General features: G+C 46.2%; 1 protein-coding gene across 2 annotated transcripts; it reads right to left on the reverse strand.

Moving 5' to 3' along the window:
- Window positions 1–1104: 1104 nt before the first annotated feature.
- Window positions 1105–14557, reverse strand: REST (RE1 silencing transcription factor). Of its 2 annotated transcripts, none has more exons than XM_048304825.1 (5): window positions 14523–14557; window positions 12553–13463; window positions 6536–6619; window positions 1904–3526; window positions 1105–1238 (listed from the first exon to the last, which is right to left on the reverse strand). In XM_048304825.1, the coding sequence occupies exons 2-5, from the start codon at window positions 13451–13453 to the stop codon at window positions 1147–1149; spliced, it is 2700 nt and encodes an 899-aa protein (XP_048160782.1). In that variant the 5' UTR covers window positions 13454–13463; window positions 14523–14557; the 3' UTR covers window positions 1105–1146. The 2 variants fall into 2 exon arrangements, with proteins under 2 accessions (XP_048160782.1, XP_048160784.1); XM_048304827.1 differs by having other exon boundaries at window positions 14527–14549.
- Window positions 14558–16864: the final 2307 nt, after the last annotated feature.

Genomic DNA, 16864 nt, shown 5'->3' on the forward strand with positions numbered 1-16864 from the left:
TTTATCCTTATTTGTTTGTTGTGGTTTCTTGTGTATGAGATGTTAGATTATATCACTGCTGCTATTTTATTGTTTTAAAGCTCTTGAAGTTTGACTGCTGTCCACCACAAAAATGAAAACGGAAGGGGAAAAAAAAATAATCATCCAGACTTGCAGAATCTGCAGACTGTTTCCACTGAAAGCAATTTTTTCCTGCCTGGTGATCCCAAATTATAAATCAGAATTTATCACTCTGCATGTGTATTCAAAGAATCAGAAGTGGCATTTCCATGACAGAATAAATCTTGTAAAAGAGCGTTTTGGAGCTGCATGTGTATCCTTTTGCTCAAGGACTGTACAATTCTAAAGCCACTTAAAAATGCATAGCCAAGCAGTTCATAATTTCAGCAACTTCATGCACAGCTAATCACATCCCAGGAAAACAAGAAAAATCTGCAGTAAGGAGCATCACAGAAAGCTGCCACAGAAAACTGTCCCATGGTAAGCAACAAGTCTGAATGTTTTCAAATAAAAAAAACTTACATATACAAAACCAAACATGCATATATAAAGTGTACATATACTGCACAAGCGCTATTCCTAGAAGATTAAACTGCATAGGTAAAAATCAAAAACAAGTGCAACATTTTAAGCCCTTAAAGCACAATCAAAAAACAAAAAGCAGAAATTAAAAATAACAAACTTGCTCCCCCACAACAAAGCCAATTACATATCAGTGATTAAGATACTAATCAAGACGAAGACTTTCCAATCAAAAGTTGGAAGTGATGCCTTAGGGTTTAACTTTTATATTTTTCAAATCTTGTACTGCCTAGTGTGTAACTCTGAAGTTTCGTGTGGCCTGTTAGCTGCTGTTCTCTCATGCTGGTTAGACATAACAAACCTCTCTAGGTTTGCTCTCCAAGGACACCCAGATTGTCCTAGGTCCAAAATGTGTAAATGAAAATCTTAAGAAGGGGGGTAAACCTGGGGAAATTACATCATTAACTGAAGTTTTAATTGGAGAATTAACCCTGATATGCAAATGAACCAAACTTATAAAAGTGTGAAGAAGAACCCGTGACCTGCATCCATCTTGGGTGTAGCCTTTTGACTGCCCAAGGTGTACCCTGAAAGCCCTTCAAATAAATACCTACCTTTATTCCCTTATTCTTGTCTAGCCTCTGTTTTTAGGTGGCCACCCCAGGCATCAGAAGGACTACTCTCAAATTTTGGCTCATCATTCACACTTAGGGGATCTGAAATGTATGTTCATAATTGTAATTAGCTTAAACATTTATGTTCATCACTAGCCAACTTTGATTTCTTTTACAAAGTGCTCTTTATGTAATAGAAGCTATCTTCCTGGTAGAAAAACCATCAAGTAGTTTAACACTGAACATCAAGATACATTGAAAAGAACTTAAAAATAAAAGTGGGAAAGGGAAAAAGGGAGAGAAAGAGTTGGCTGCTAGAACAAAAAGCAACTTATGCCAGTGGCTCTATAAACATCCAACTTGTATATTGTTAGCTCCAGTCTTGTTCCTAAAACTCAGTTTATAAAAGAGCTGCATAAGCTAATAGACTAGAAGCTTACAGTGACTTTATAGGACAAAACCTTATACACCCTACCTGCTTTCTCTAATTAAGAGATCCAATAGTTAATGAGTTCACCATGACACATAAAGTTGTCAAAAGTATTTTCAACTTAAAAAAAAAAAACTAAACCAAAAAAGAAACCAATGCAGACACTAAAGCAAACCATGCTTAAAAAAAAAAATCTACAGTATTTTTACATAAGCTGTGTAAGATCTTACAAAAGAAGATTCCCCAAACCACAGCTACTTCTACTCCTGCCCTTTTGCTGCCTTCTCAAGATAATACACATTAACTAAGTGCCTGTTGAGGTGCTTGCTGTATTCACCTTCCTTTTTAAATGAGCGGTCACAAAAAATGCACACATAGTTCTCCCTGGCCACCGTGGTGTCCGGAGCTCCTTGTGACATCTTTGGACTTGTTTCTTCTTGTACAGAGCGAGCACCATTTAACCCCGAGTCATCGCTTCCTTCTGATATGTTGTCGCTGATGTCGCTGCCTTCATGGCTGTGGATGCCCTCATCCTCATCCATTTCCTGAGACTCATTCACGGCTGTGTTATCCCGAGATAAGGACAGAGCCACTTTAGGGCTTTGTGTACACCCTTCTCCAGGCACAGGTGCTGGCGCAGCATCTCCTGTCGGCTCTGTCGCTGGCAGGCATGTCTTGCTCAGGTCCATCAGGTCTGAGTTACTCTCAGTTTCTGCCACAGTTTCCTCTGGCTCCTTCTCAGGTGCCAGATCTGGTATCACATCCATGAGCACATCCAAGCTTTTTTCAGAAGACACTGCATGGGAAGGTTTCTCAGAGCAAGTGTCTTCCCCTCTGTCCACCTGTTTCTCCTCCTCCTTTGCACCACCAGTGTCTTCACCCTCACCTGCTGCTGCAGGCATTTCTTGGTCCTTTACCTCAGCTTCTGTGTTAGCATCCTGAGCTGGCAGATAAAGCTGCCCTGGGCCTTGGATGCAGTTTCCTTTGGGATCAGTGCTCTCCCTGCTGAGAGAATGACCACCATTGTTGTTTAATGCCACTGTGTCAGTGGGATCTTGCTCCTTCTGGTCACTGCCCTCAGTGTCCAGCTTCACACATCCATCTTCTTCTTCTGTGATAGGATACTCATCTGGCATCTCCTCTTCCTCAATCTTCTCCTGATTGAGTTTACTGCTTTTTTTACTATGCTTAATTTTCAGAGCTTTCTTTTTTCTGTTTTTCTTGAGGCAGTAATTTTGCTTTTTAGGCTCTTCCTCTGGTGCAACATCACTTTTTTGAGCTTCCGAGCAGTCTCTGGGTTTAGCTTCCACTTTCTTTTTCTTTTTTGTTACTACTGAGGTATCATTTGCAGGCTCTTGCTTTGAGGAAGTTGCCTCAGTTTCTGCCTTTCTTTTGACCTTCTTTGTTTTACATGTTTTCTCAGTACTTTTCTCAGTTTTAATATCCACCTCCTTGTTTTCTGAAGCCGATTTCCGACTTCTGGTTGTCACCTGGCCCGCAGAAACATTGTTTGTTGACTTCTTTTCCTTTGCCGAATTATCTTTTTTCTCCACCTTCACAATTTTCTCCGTTTTCTTTGCAGCTGAATCCCCTTTCATTGGTTCCTTCTCCACTTTGTCATTACTGCTCTCAGAAAAGTCAGCTTCGCTCTTTTTAGTCCGTAGCTTCACCTTTGAGACATCCATGGTGATGTCAGAACAATCAGGATGCCTGGACTTGATGTGATACTGCAGGTTACATTTTTTAGACGCTGCATAATCACAGACAGGGCAGAGAAACTGGCGCGGGTTGACGTGGAGCTCAACGTGCTTTTTGAAATTGCTGCGGTCAGCGGTTTTGTAGTTACAGTGCGGGCAGATCAGAGGCTTGGGCCCATTGTGCACTTGCCTCGCATGACGAGTCACCTCATGCTGGTTTGAGGCCACGTAGCTGCACTGGTCACATTTGAATGGCTTCTCACCTAAGGAAAGGAGGATGGAACAGAATGATAGTGATTATTAAGCATGGTGGTTTCGGAGCAATCACGTCCCACTAACACAGATACAGAAATATGAAACTTGAAAAGGATAAAAAAAAAATTATCCATGCGCCTTTAAAATTAAGCAAAGTCAACATAAGAAATCCACAAGTCACAAACACATTCACGAGACACTAAGAAAAAAATACAAAAAAAAAAAAAAAAGAGAGAAGGGGTGAGGGTTGGGAGGAAGGGGATCCAAAACCAAACAAGCAGTAACAACGTCACAGGTTCTGGCTAGGCATACATACCGGCAGAGATCTCTCTACAGTAATATTAGCAAATGGAATCCATACCCAACTGGTCCATTGAATGCATTGTAGAAAAACGGAAATGTAACATTTGATGAATAGCAGTTTCAAACAAGCGTTTCAAAAAAAGTCCAACTTTACACAGATTTAGCATACTTCATGTTTGCATTGAAAAGGAAATGAGGGAAAAGAAGCTGGCAAAAACCTAAGAACATGAAAGGGGTGCCCAGATGATCTTTACCTCTGAAAAAATTCAGTTCAGTGTTTCGGTGCCTCCAACACGTGGTACATTGCCTGCAGGCTACTCTTGGCAAGTTAAACAAACATACTCCAAAGCCATCATGTTACTATTAAAATCTGCATTTATGTTAGTGCAATGACTCTTGCAGAAGTGGTCCTGAAATGTTCTGTTTAGCGCATGCCACTGCAGCAGAAGTAGCTTTCCCTTACACATCAAAGCAAATAGGAAAAACACTTCTAGTGGAACAACTCAAGTCCAGAAATACTTCGGGAGCATCTGTGCATGTGCCAATTTAGCTGAGGAATTTGGGATGCTCCTGAGCTCTGAACCAGCATCTCAAAACTGATCTGCAGAACTAATGCATGCTACTTCTTCAGTATGTTGAAAATCCATTCTAGTCCCTTCTGTTCCCATACAACAGGGCTTCTCCCTTCCCTGCAACCCACTGCCCATACTCAAGCATGCTCTGTAGCATGACTCAGGAGACCAGCCAGCCTGCAGTGAAGATGTGGTGCCTGTGTGTGTTAACCACGTATCTGCAACACCCTCACAAACTCTAGAAAAGCTGTGCTGCCTCCCTGGCAGGAAGGAGCGGGACACTTGTTTAAGAGTCCAGATCATTTCATGTCTGTCTGCAGCATCTAATTATTATTTAAAGAAGAGCTACTTTGATTCCCTCCCTCTCCACTTTACTTCCTTCTTTTTTTCTCCCACTTCCTGGTGACATTTTCCACAAATTTAAGCTTGATGTGTTTATTGCTCATCCTTCCTCCAAGTATAGAGCCTTTATCACCTAAATTTCAAAGAATAGTTCTGTGTTAGACTGGGGGAGGACAAGAACAGCCTCTCTTATACACACATGAACAAGCTGTTCTAAGCGCACAGAGTGCTCAGAGGCAGCTGCAACAGCGTAACTCAAAGATAGCATGTGAAGAGTTTGTGTCCATCATCTCTACTAAATCCAGGGGTTTTACTGCGCAAGTGAAAAGGATATGTACCAATATGGCTAAAAAAACAGCTCTGAATTAGGCTCTAAACCACTGTTATTTGCCATCCGGCATGGGAAGAAAGCTACAGCACCTGCGAGCCTGTGAACTGCAGGACTCCAGAAACTGCCATAGAAAAGGTGCAGATGTCTGGGCAATGCAATAAAACATACAGTAGAATTTAGGAGAGCTAGTAATACAGCACCCCTGACAGCAAAATCATGCCTTCCCTCAGAGACCTTTGAGGCAAGGGCCACAGGCAGATCACACTCCTTACCTCCCTCAGATTTGAGACTTCCTTGAACAGAACAAGGGCGGAGTAATATGCTAGTGACATGGTTTCCAGGCTCGGTATTGATGAAACCATTTGCAAATTTGGTGGTTCATTTGCAAACCAGAGGTTCAACCAACTATTATTTTTGTTTCTGAAAGCAGAATACTACATTCACAAAATTCTCACACCAAAATACTGACATGACATTTTAAAGCTGGCTATTTTTAATGGGCCCAAGCCTCACTCCACTACAGTTAAAACTGACTGACTCCTGGTTTCAATTAAAAGCCTCATCAATTGAAATTGAGACAATTACTGCTCAGGAGACTTCAACTCCTGTTTGCCAGCATTAGGAATTCACCTAGGGCTGGTCAATTCAGATTTTACAAAAACAAATCAAAAGCACAGGCTCAGGTCTACCTGAACTCCCCTACAAGAGTCATAAAGGACAACTATGCTTGTGTCTATGGTGTTACAGCTCCCAAAAATGCTGTTAATTCATTCAAAAAGAGATTCACGAGCGCAAGAGCAGATATTTGTAACACCACACAGCTCATGACCAGTAACTGGAAATAAAGGCTAGTGAAAATTGTTAATTTGGCTTTTAGTGCAATGAGACTGAGTTACTTGTGAACATCCTCTTGAGTTTGCTTTTTCTCCTGTGTCCCCTTGCCACAAGCAGACACTAATTTACATCACTGTGTCATACTAAACAAAAGCTCAGAACCCCTAGATGAGATCCAATCCCAGACATCACAGAGGAGACTCTCAGCTACTCAAAATTTTCCCAGCTTCACTGATTTGAACTCAGCTATGACAGCAGACAGAGTACAAAGATTTGTTCCTATATCATCACAATGTTGTATTTATTCCTAGATTACTAGGACTACTAGAGCAGTCCTATGAATATCAGAATAGATCTTGAAAAGTAAAAGGATATATTCCCATTATCAGTTATATTCATGGCACTTAGCATTCCTTAGCAAGACAACCTTCCCCATTATAAAAGGAGCTAAAAGCTCAGGCCATACTCGCTAAGATGGCATCTCACACAGAACTGGGCAGGCTGCTTTAGGTGGCCCTTCTGGACCCAGGATCTGGCCCAGATGACCTCCAGAGGTCCCTTCCAACTGCAACCATGCTGTGATACTGTGACCCACCCCCTTTTCCTCAGTCACGCTGCTGCCACTCCGTACCAACCTGAGTGGGTGCGCATGTGCCTGGTTAAATGGGTCTTCTGAGAGCTGGAATAAGGACACATCGCACATTGATACGGTCGCTCTCCTGCAAAAACAAACAGCAAAGTAGTTACTGAAACACAGCAGATTCCCAAACTTGGTTACAAAGCCACACAGGGGAGGCTGTCACAGATCCTCACACTGTAGAGCACGTTATCTCGCAGCAAGGGACAGTGAGAAGTATATGCCCAAGCTGGACCACTGCAACATGTCATGCCTTATGAATGAGGGCAGTGAAAGGGCAGGATATGACAGAGGCACATTCTAATGTCCACCTGGGGTCAAGAGTAACCTCAGCAAAAAGGTGATGAGGACAGACAACTTTAAAAAGCCTTAAGCCACCAGACCTGACTTCCCTACAGCATTTTCTCCCAACACTCAGAAGATGCACAAAAGATCCTGTAAGAAACTAGCTATGTTTTTGCCTTGCATAACATCTTACCCAAAACCTCCATGTTTAATTTGGATTAAGATGTGGTACAACCACCAGAACACAACTGCAGATAGACCAAGTCTTTACTTCCAAAGTTTTACTGGCAGAGTGAAAATAGCTTGCAGCATGGAAAAGCATGATGCCCTGCTCAGTGAAATTATGCTGCTAGCAAAAGCTTAAATGTAGCATAAACATTTCTTTTGAAGACTCAAAACCCCATGCCTGAAGAGTTCTTGGTTCTGGAGAACTAATGGAAACTAAGCTGTCATAAATTATATCTCCACTGAGGACAGTCAGCTTGTAATTGTAGCTAAAAATTGTATCAGTACAATGATACTTGAAAATCTTTTTCAAGTGAAGACAAGCTCCAAACAAAGGCAGACAGTTTTATAATTAACATGTTAGGCAGGTCCAGATAAGCACCAGGAGTTTTTGCCCCAAACTGCTAGCACACTGTCTCCACTACAAAGACTTTTTAGTCTTGGGTGGACGCCCACAAGAGAAGAGAGGAGGGAAGCTGAAAAGGGAAAAAGAAGTTACTCAGTCATAGTATTTATTCAAATCATACCCAGAATTACACTACAGCATTTTGATAAATTTGCTACGTATGAAGCATACAACCAAGGTGCTCTCCAAATCACAGAGACCTGGACATCAGCAAAAGCCCTGCACAAGGGCTATGTGTTCACTCTCAGAAGCACACCTGTATCTGCAGCAGCAAAGACCCGCATCTGCCAGTACGTGATGTGAGGCTCCGCTGCTGGCCTGTGCCAAAACAGCAGTAGAAGCAGCCTTTGTAATGCAGATTAATTCCACATTTCTTCCTTCCATCCAACATTTAGACTATCGTTCTTGATTAGATCAGCAGTTTAAAGGTAAATTCACCCTAACAACCACAACTCCCCTCCCTTTCCAATTAAAACAAGGTAGGAGATTGGTGCAATACACACAGTAAGATTAAGTCATGTACAAGGGAGGGGTACTCCTTTTGTTACAAAGAAATGGTTTTGGTTTTAAATGACTCCTTACAATTAAAAAATATGTGGCCGAAGGTCCTGGAATATTCAGTCATATCTTCTTCCCATTACCTGAAATTTCATATCTGTAAAGTTACCTACAACGTTAGGAATGTGAAACAGGCTTTCTTTCATGCCCTTTTTTACATAGGGCACAGCCACAAAACATACTGGATTTAAGCATAATGAACACAACTAATTTAAAATGTGTTGTTGCCACTTGAGAATTAAATGCATTGTACAGGCTGTTCTGTCAAATAAATCCCCCAAAGGATATGTATTGTAATTTTATAAGCTCGTTCATTATATGCAAACGAGCCATCAAAAAAACCTCTCCAGAAGACACTTACAGAATAAGCTGCAATCTAGCAAAAGCTTAAGCAGGCACTTAACTCTATGCAAATGAACAGGCAGACTGATATCGGCATACAAATTTAAGATCATCTTGTTAAGGAAAGTTCCCACCATTCAAGAAACTCTGGCAGCCACACTCCCAAGGCCAGACTGCTGGGTCTGAAGCCCCTTCACGGCAGGAGCTCCAGTGACCCAACACGTGCCCCACTTGACTCCCTGCACACCCCACTCACACAGTGTCAGACCAGGTTTCCTCACTAGTTTGACCCCAGGTTTCCCAGAGCAGAGTCTCAGATGTCTCATTCCATAAAGCCACTTACTCATGGCACAGTAACACAGAAACACCCGGAGCTGGTGCCTCCAAAGAGGACCCCCAACGATGGAACCCCTGGGCTCTTATACCCTCACAATCTACCCGCACGCAAGTCTCGCTCTTCCTCCCCAGCCTTTGCTCCTGCTGCTGAGCCTCTCCATGTCCATCTACCTCGCTGGCATCACCAGTCTTCATCTGCTTTGTTATCCAAAAGGCTGGCAGTCCATGGCTCCTGCTGTGCCTCTCAAGTGTCCATTCACCTGGCTGGCACCACCAGTACAGGGCTGGCAATTCATGGCCTCTCTGCGCTCTCACCCTGAGCAAAACCTGCATCTCGAACTGCAGCTTGCACACTGAGCTACCTGCACCAAAGGTATTCCTCAACAATGTCTTGATAAAGCCTTTTTTAATAATGCCAAAACTAGACACAGAACATTGTAACTGCCTGAAGCAGATGTCTTAGTTATATAGTCCTTCAGATTATTTTCAACGAAGTTTTCTAGAAATTTCTTCTAACAAGCAAAATACGGAAAAAAGAAAGAGAACAATGCTGCACTGTCTTGCACGTAGTACAGCTTCAGGATCAGCAGGTAAATCAAGTCAAAACTTGGTCTAAAAGGTCTAACGAGCACTAACGAGCTCAGGTAGATCTGTCCCTGACACAAAGAGTCCTTTCTGCTCCAGCAGCAGAGGGAGGGATTGCCCTGAACATCTCCAACCACCCACTGGGCAGCAGACAGGCTCTTCCAGATGCAGCTTTCCCAGGTGGCAAGTCTATGACCATCTGTAGGGTCCTTGAAACACCCGTCTGCCCAAGGTCCCCCACATTTGTCAGCAGCCTGTCACACAAGCACTGTCACAAGCTGCAAGGTATCTTCAGTACAGGGTGGGCTCTGGGACACCTGCTTTTCAACATGGATGCAAGCAACAGGCAGGCAGACAACCTCAGCCTGCCTTCCCGTGGTCCCCAAACATGCAGAGGATAGGTATGTTTCCCAATCATGCATGCAGCCCCCTTCCCTGCTCCTGGCCACGTGCTCTGGTGTTTGCATGAGCCCTTAGTAAGGCAACTAAGTTCACTAACCAGCAGAGAACCAACCTGGACAAGAGGAACTCCTTTACTCCATTTTAGCGAGCTGAATCAGCTAGTCCCAGGATACAGGTAGAAAACTGAGACTGCCTTTCTCCAGCAGCAGCAGCACATTCACAATGGAGTGAAGCCCCACTCTGTACAGTCAGTGTTTCAGAAAACTGTACGGCTCTAACACAGCAGAATCAAATTAACTGCAAAGAGGCATTTTCCCCCACAAAAAAAATTTTTTTAAAAAGTCTGGTGAAGAACAAAAAACAGGAGAGAAAGAAAAGTATCTATCCAAAATTATTTCACCTATTAGCAATCAGGAAACCAAAGAAACAAATAATTCCAACTTTCTTCTTTAATATTCTGAACCCATAAAACAGGAAGAAAATGATGGATGGATGTATCCCATTCATTTTTCCCAACAAATATGTTTCTTTAGTTTCAAGTGAAAACTACAATCCAAAGCTATTTTGGTATCATTTAGACAGTTTTTACTAAATTCAATACTGTTATGTAAACAGTCTGCAAATACTTTTGACTATAAAATATCTGCGGGTGTTTTTTCAGGATTTTTTGGGGTAGGGGTTGTTTGAGAAGTTTTTTTGTGCACTCTGGTTTTGTGTTTTTTAAGGCAACTTATTACACACTAACATTGGCAGAGACTTTTAGCCTGGTATATAAAATATACCTGCCAGAAGCTTATTCATTCTTCTAATACTCTAGCTTTAACAGTCTCGTCCACAAAATCAATGTTACTGGAAACAAGGCACATTCCTAAATCATTCTACTAACATATTTGGAAGTTTTTTATCAAGCAAGAACTGCCTGAAACACTTTAACTATGTAGTTATGAAGTAGCAAAGAAACACCTACAAGGGTAGACTAAAACATGCCGAAATCATAATCGCTCATTCCAGCTTAATTACAGTAATGAAAAGAACCAGAAACCTTGACTGCACCACTATCTTCAAAGGAGCAAAAGAGGATCTGGATATGCTCGATTTTTTTAAAGTTTAACACAGTTCATTGGTAAATTGGTCAAATGCAGTGATAAGAGAGCGCTTCTTCAGCAAACATGCTTTCATGGTTAGTTTCTGTAAAACTCAACAAGTGCTTTCAGAAATCAGAAAGGGGGACCTAATGTCATCCACAAACACAAGCAGAGATTAATTTAAAGTTGAGACAAATGTAAACTAGACAGGAACTACAGCACTGGCTCACATTTCACCATGAGTTCCCCACATGATTCGTTTAGGTTTTTTCTTACTATTTTGACATTTTTACCTGGTCTCTTTCCTGTTATCTCCTACAAAACACACAAAGAAAATGATCTGGAGGATAAACCACACCATTTTCCTAATACCTCTCACAATAAACTTTATTTACTTGTTTAGAAAAAAAATACTGAGACAGGACTGATTGTGAAACTGATGGTATCCTCTGAACAACAGCACACAGCTATTCTTAGGAGAATAGTATGTCTTAAAGTACTGAAATTCCCAGCAGACCCTCCCAGCCTCAACAAAGCAGATACTGAAACGAGCCGACGAACACAAACTCCTGCACACTTAAGCTCAAGCCCAGCCCCGAGGACTCCGGAGTGCCCAACCCTTCCAGACAGCTGCAGCCAACTGAACTGAAACCTCCAAACCATTCATGCCTCTGCTGTGACAAAACACGACTTTAAAGGAGAAATTCCCCAGTGCTTTGCTCAGCCAGCACAGTCTAAAATAAAGGGGAACCAAGTCAGGTGAGCACACTAGGAGATGGTTAACAAGCCAACCCTCTCCACAGAAAAGCCCTGACACGGTGGAAATAAAAGCTTCTAAGAAGCAGCAAGGAAGCTCTGAATTGCCCTCTCACTTCCACAAAAGGGATTAGGAGGCATAGTAAGTGTACCCATGGCCCAGAGAGGTGACATGGATACGATAACCTCTCGTTGAAAGGAGTTTTGGTTCGTCAGAACTCCCCATGCGAGAGGCTGGCGAGGCTCTCTGATGAAAAGCAAGGTATTTCCTAAGTCACCTGTGGTCCCAGCTCACAGGATGGCAGCAACACTGCAGGTCCTCTGATTCCACTTGGTATACACCAGGGAAAAAGGGGCCTCACACTGTCCCTTCCAATTACAAACCGAGGCTAGGAGAAGTCAGGAAGTCAGGCCAGACTCCCTCGAAGGCTTCCTATATGGCAACAAAAGTATGTGTCTACTTCTGGCTGCTGCAGTGATGCAGGCCCTAGAAAAAACGAAGCCTCTGAGCATTAAAAGGAATTAATTCACTGTTCAACTCTTATTCTGACTTTGTGGATGCTGGAGGACTCCTTTGCATGTATATATCAGCTCTTTCTTCTCTGTAATTACATCTCAGTCAAGTTTCAGCTCAGTCTGAAGGTACCATTTTCAAAACTACCTATGGGATTCAGGCACCTTTTGTCAACCTGTTTGTTTTGGTTTTAGAGTACATCAGGTTTTGGCGTTGTAGACCCTGACAATTACCACTGGCACACTTTGTCCTGCCCTCTTCAAAAAACTGGCTTAAAATTACTAAACAGGATGCCCTTCATCTTCTCTTGGGCATCTGAAATTTCCTCAGTCCTCTAGGACTGTAGACTGGAGCTCAGACCAAATTCCATGAGGCTATAACCTGGTAGAACCAAGAGAAAAGAGCACAAAGCTTTATCAGGGTAGAACAAACTTTGCAAAAAGAGGACTCTGCTTGCTTCATTCATCACAGATTCTCAGAAGTCTTACTGCATTTCAGTCAAAAAAAGATGAAAAACTTACCTGTGTGAGTTCGAATATGTTGAATATAATTGTTCTTCCTGTCTGAAAAATAGGAGCACTCTGAGCAGGTATACACTTTCCTGGGAAAATGATTTCTTAGGTGTTTTTTCCAGTGATATTCACTGACAGTAGTGTAAGTGCATATGGTACACTTGTAGACTCTCTCATTTTCGCCTGCTTTGTTGTGGTGCTTCAAGTGAGCCAGATAGTGATCATATCTGTTAGTGTTATAGCCACAGCGATCACAACGGATTGGGCCCTTAGAGAAATCCACCTCTTCTGCACTGCAGGAATCAGACTCCTTCACCTGTGCTTGCTTTTCTGCATTTTCTTCCACGAAAAATTTCTTAGCACTGTGAACCCTGATATGATGCACAAACTCCTCTTCAGACTCTGCCTCGTACTGGCAAGGCTTACAACGAAATGGTTTGCTCTTCAAGCTCTTACACTTGTCCTCTGTGCTTTCTGGAGTACCCAGTGCTTCCAATGAGACATCTTTGTCCACACTGGGAGTCTTAGGAGGGGAACAAGCAGCTGGACCTTGAGTTTCCACACTAGGAACCTCAAGGGAGCTTAATTCCATATTTTCAGGTGCTTCACGGTCACTCTCCGCAGCCTGGGTATCTTCCATACCCTCTCCATCACTATCTGAGAAGTTGCTGTCCCCCACCGTTGTCAGTTCTGCCATTTGTCTCTCTTCTCCAACCAGGTAATCACAGCAGTTGCCACTAACTTCTCCCGTCAAGGCCACATTTGCCAACATAATAAGCTGAGGAGCTGCCAGCTCAGCTTTAGAAAGGTCCTGTAAGTCATACATGTCATTGGACAATGCCATGCCAATATTAGAACTGCCAGGAAAGAGGCTGTTCCCACCAGACTGTCCCAGCACTTGAGTTGCCATGGCAGTAATTCTGTTGGAAGAGAAAAGGAACACCTGTAAGCACCCGAGTGTGGAAAACCCTCCTCTGCTGTGTACTGTCGAAGCAGCCCTCCAGGGAACACCAGCGAACTAAAGCTCTTTGCTGACGTGCTGGGGCAGCGGGAAGCAGAACCCGGAGCTGGGGGACCTCGGTCCTCGCCCGAAGGGGCTGTTGAGCTCTTGCCTACGTGTGGTGCAGGATCCCACCGTGTGGAGGACGGGTGGGAGGCGCTGACAACGGGGTCCCAGGGCCCAGGCGGGGCTCCGGGCAGGCGAGCGACCCCGGGCCGGGCCCCGCGGCTCCCGCCACGCCAGACACCGGGGGCCCGCCGGTGGGTGCTGCGGCCAGGCTCCACCGAGTGCCCCTGTCCGGCCGCCGCCCGCCCCAAGGGCCCCGCCGGGCCCAAGGCCGCCAACAAAGGGGGGCGGCCCGGCCCTGCGGCGACCTCCCCGCGGCCCGGCGCACATCCGCCGGGGGAGACGGGCCGGGCCGGGCCGTGCCCCCGCCACCCTCCCTCCTTCCCTCCCTCCCTCCCTGCCTGACAGGCATGCGGCCATTTTCTGCCTGCCCACACAAAGCGCCCTCCCCGCGCCGCCCCCGGCCCGCCCGCTGCCGCCGGCCGGTCGGGACGTCCGGCTTCCTCCTCCCCCCGCGGCGGCCAGGGCAGGGCAGCGGCGCCGGCGTGGGGGCGCGGGGCGAAGGAAGCGCCTCGGTACCGGTAAGGTCACGGCGGCCGCGCCCACCCGATGCCCGGCTGCGGGAGGGGGAGCGAGCGGCGCCCCGGGCCTGCGCCCGGGCCCAGGGCCTGCGGCTGCGCCCGGCCCGGCCCGGCCCGGCCAGCGACGGCTTCGCCTTCCGGCGGCGGCGCGGCCCGGCGAGCGCCCCCGCGGCCAGCGCGGCTCCTTAGCCGTGGTGCTGATCGCCCCGCGGCCCGGCCCGCCCGGCCGCCCCCGCCCGCCCGCCGGCCGCAGATCAGCCCTGGACAGCGCCTCTCGCCCGGCTCCCGGCCCCCCCTCCCCGGCCCCGCCGGGCCCCGCCGCACTCACTCACCCACCGGCGGCGCGGGGCCGCCCGGCCGCGCGGCTGCTGCGGGGCGGGGCGGGGCGGGCGGGAGGCGCTGCTGGCGGCGGCGGCGGGCGGAGGCGCCCCCGCATTCCAGCACACAGCGCGCAGCGGCGGCACCGCCCCGCCCGCCCCCGGCAGGAGGGGCCGGGCCCAGCGGGGTCACCCGGCAGCGGCGGGGGCACCGGGCGGGCGGCGTGCGAGGGGGAAGGGGCACCCGCCCGAGGGGAAGGTTCGTACCCAGGGGTAGAGTTGGCGGCCGCGGGGATTGTCCGTGCCTGGCCCCGCTGCTGTGAGCTCCTTTGTCCCGTTCAGGGATGATAACGCTGATCTGCCCAGCTTCGAGGCGGTGCCCACGGCATCGCCTTCACGAGGCGAGTCCAGAGAAGGGCAGCGAAGCTGGTGAAGGGTTTGGAGCGCAAGTCTAATGAGGAGCATCTGAGAGAACTGGGTGTGTTTAGCCTGGTGAAAAGAAGGCTCGGGGTGACCTTATCGCTCTACAAGCACCTGAAAGGAGGTTGTAGCCAGGTGGGGGTCGGTCTTTTCCCCCAGGTAACTAGTGACAGGAGGACAGTCTTCAGCTGCACCAAGGGAGGTTTAGGCTAGATATTAGCCACGGAAGGGATGGTTAGACATTGGAATGGGCTGCCCGGGAAGGTGGTCATCGTCTCTGGAGGTGTTTAAGGAAAGACTGGCTGAGGCCCTTCTTTCCACGGTCTAGGCTGACATGGTAGTGTCCGGTCAAAGGTTGGATTCAGTAGCCCCGGAGGTCTTTTCCAACCTAACTGATTCTGTGATTCACCCTGCTCCACCATCGCATGGTCCAGGCCACTAAACTACTCAAATTGCCCTTGAAACATAAAATGCCTTAAGCAATCATGGGACTCAAAACCTCCATAGTTTGTCCTCATTGTTCCAAAACTAGAGAAAACCCAAAAAAGTTGCTCTTTCAGAGCCCAGCCATGCACTCACTGGCTGCAACAGAGAGGTCAAGAGCAGCACCCAGTCCTGCTTAGGCAACAATCCCAGTCCTAAATGAGGAACCCAAATTTCTTAGTGGTTCTTTCGTCTCTTGGGCACTCACGTGACTCTTCACCATGAATATCTGAAAAATTTCCTTGGCCCTGACATTCCTCAGGCTGAGCTGATTTATGAACCTCAAAACTTTCAGCAGGACCTGAGTACCTATTGAGCTGACACCACTGGGAGACTGCAAAAACCCCTCTCTCTGTGTCATCTGGCCAACTTCAAAGCGAGCTGTGCTGCACCGCCTGGCAGTGGGTGCAGGCAGGGCCAGCCACCCCAGCTAGCAAAGCAGAAATGTCTCTGAAACTGGAGAAAGTAAATGGGGTTTTTCCCTAGCTACAAAAACAACTGGAGAATACAAACTACATCAGGAGTTGTTGAAGGAGCAAAAAGATACTTTGTTAGATATTTAAACTGAGCATGTAAAAAGTATCCCTGATCTACTCCTGTGAGTAACAGCCTTCCTAGCCTGAACAGCAGAGATGTTTTGTGTGTGCTGGCCAGTCTTGCCAACTGGCCCTACTTCTACTTAGCTATTTCTGTTTCCCAAGGGCAAGCTCCTTTCTCCAACCTCCATATATGCCTGCCTGTCATTTTCATCATCCAGAAGAGAAACTCTGTAATACGTGTATGTTGTATTACAAATTTATACATATTTTTATGTATTATGTTATGGATTTATTTGGGAGAGGTTGCCCTAAAACCTTAACCTGAGGTCCCTTGCCTAAGCACCACATCCTTGCAAATTCCATGTGTCTTTCTTCCTTCTTCATTGCTCTCAGGATACTCACAGTTTGGAGCAGGGTGCTTAGAGCACAGCTGTGCTCTGGTACTAATAAAGGTTACAGCTCTGAGCAGCTACTCTGGCAAAGAAACTTGAACACACAGGGGGACAGACTCACATCAAAGCTTTGCCTTTACAAAATACATGGATGCTACCGGCTCAGACTACTTGGCTCCAAAAAATCTAACCCAACTTCAGTCCAGCTTCTGTAAGCAGTTTTGACATTGCCATTGCCTACCCCTCTTCCTGCAGAACTTACCTTATTCGCAGGCAGCTCCTTCTTTGCTCAACGCTCTCCTTATGCCAGGCAAACACAAAAGATGTGCTCCCCGGTGAAAAACTCCTTTGAGCTCTATGTCAAGTCTGAGCCATTCACAAACCCCCTTAACTCTAGGGCTGCCCCATCAGATTTATAGGTTAAAACCCAAGTTACACCACTCCTAAGCTATGACAGCAGTCAAGTGCAGTTAGTACTCCAGTGCTTTCCAAAAAAATCCCACATGTGCACTCCAAGAAATCT

This window comes from Corvus hawaiiensis, chromosome 5 (assembly GCF_020740725.1).
Source record: "Corvus hawaiiensis isolate bCorHaw1 chromosome 5, bCorHaw1.pri.cur, whole genome shotgun sequence".
NCBI lineage: Eukaryota > Metazoa > Chordata > Aves > Passeriformes > Corvidae > Corvus > Corvus hawaiiensis.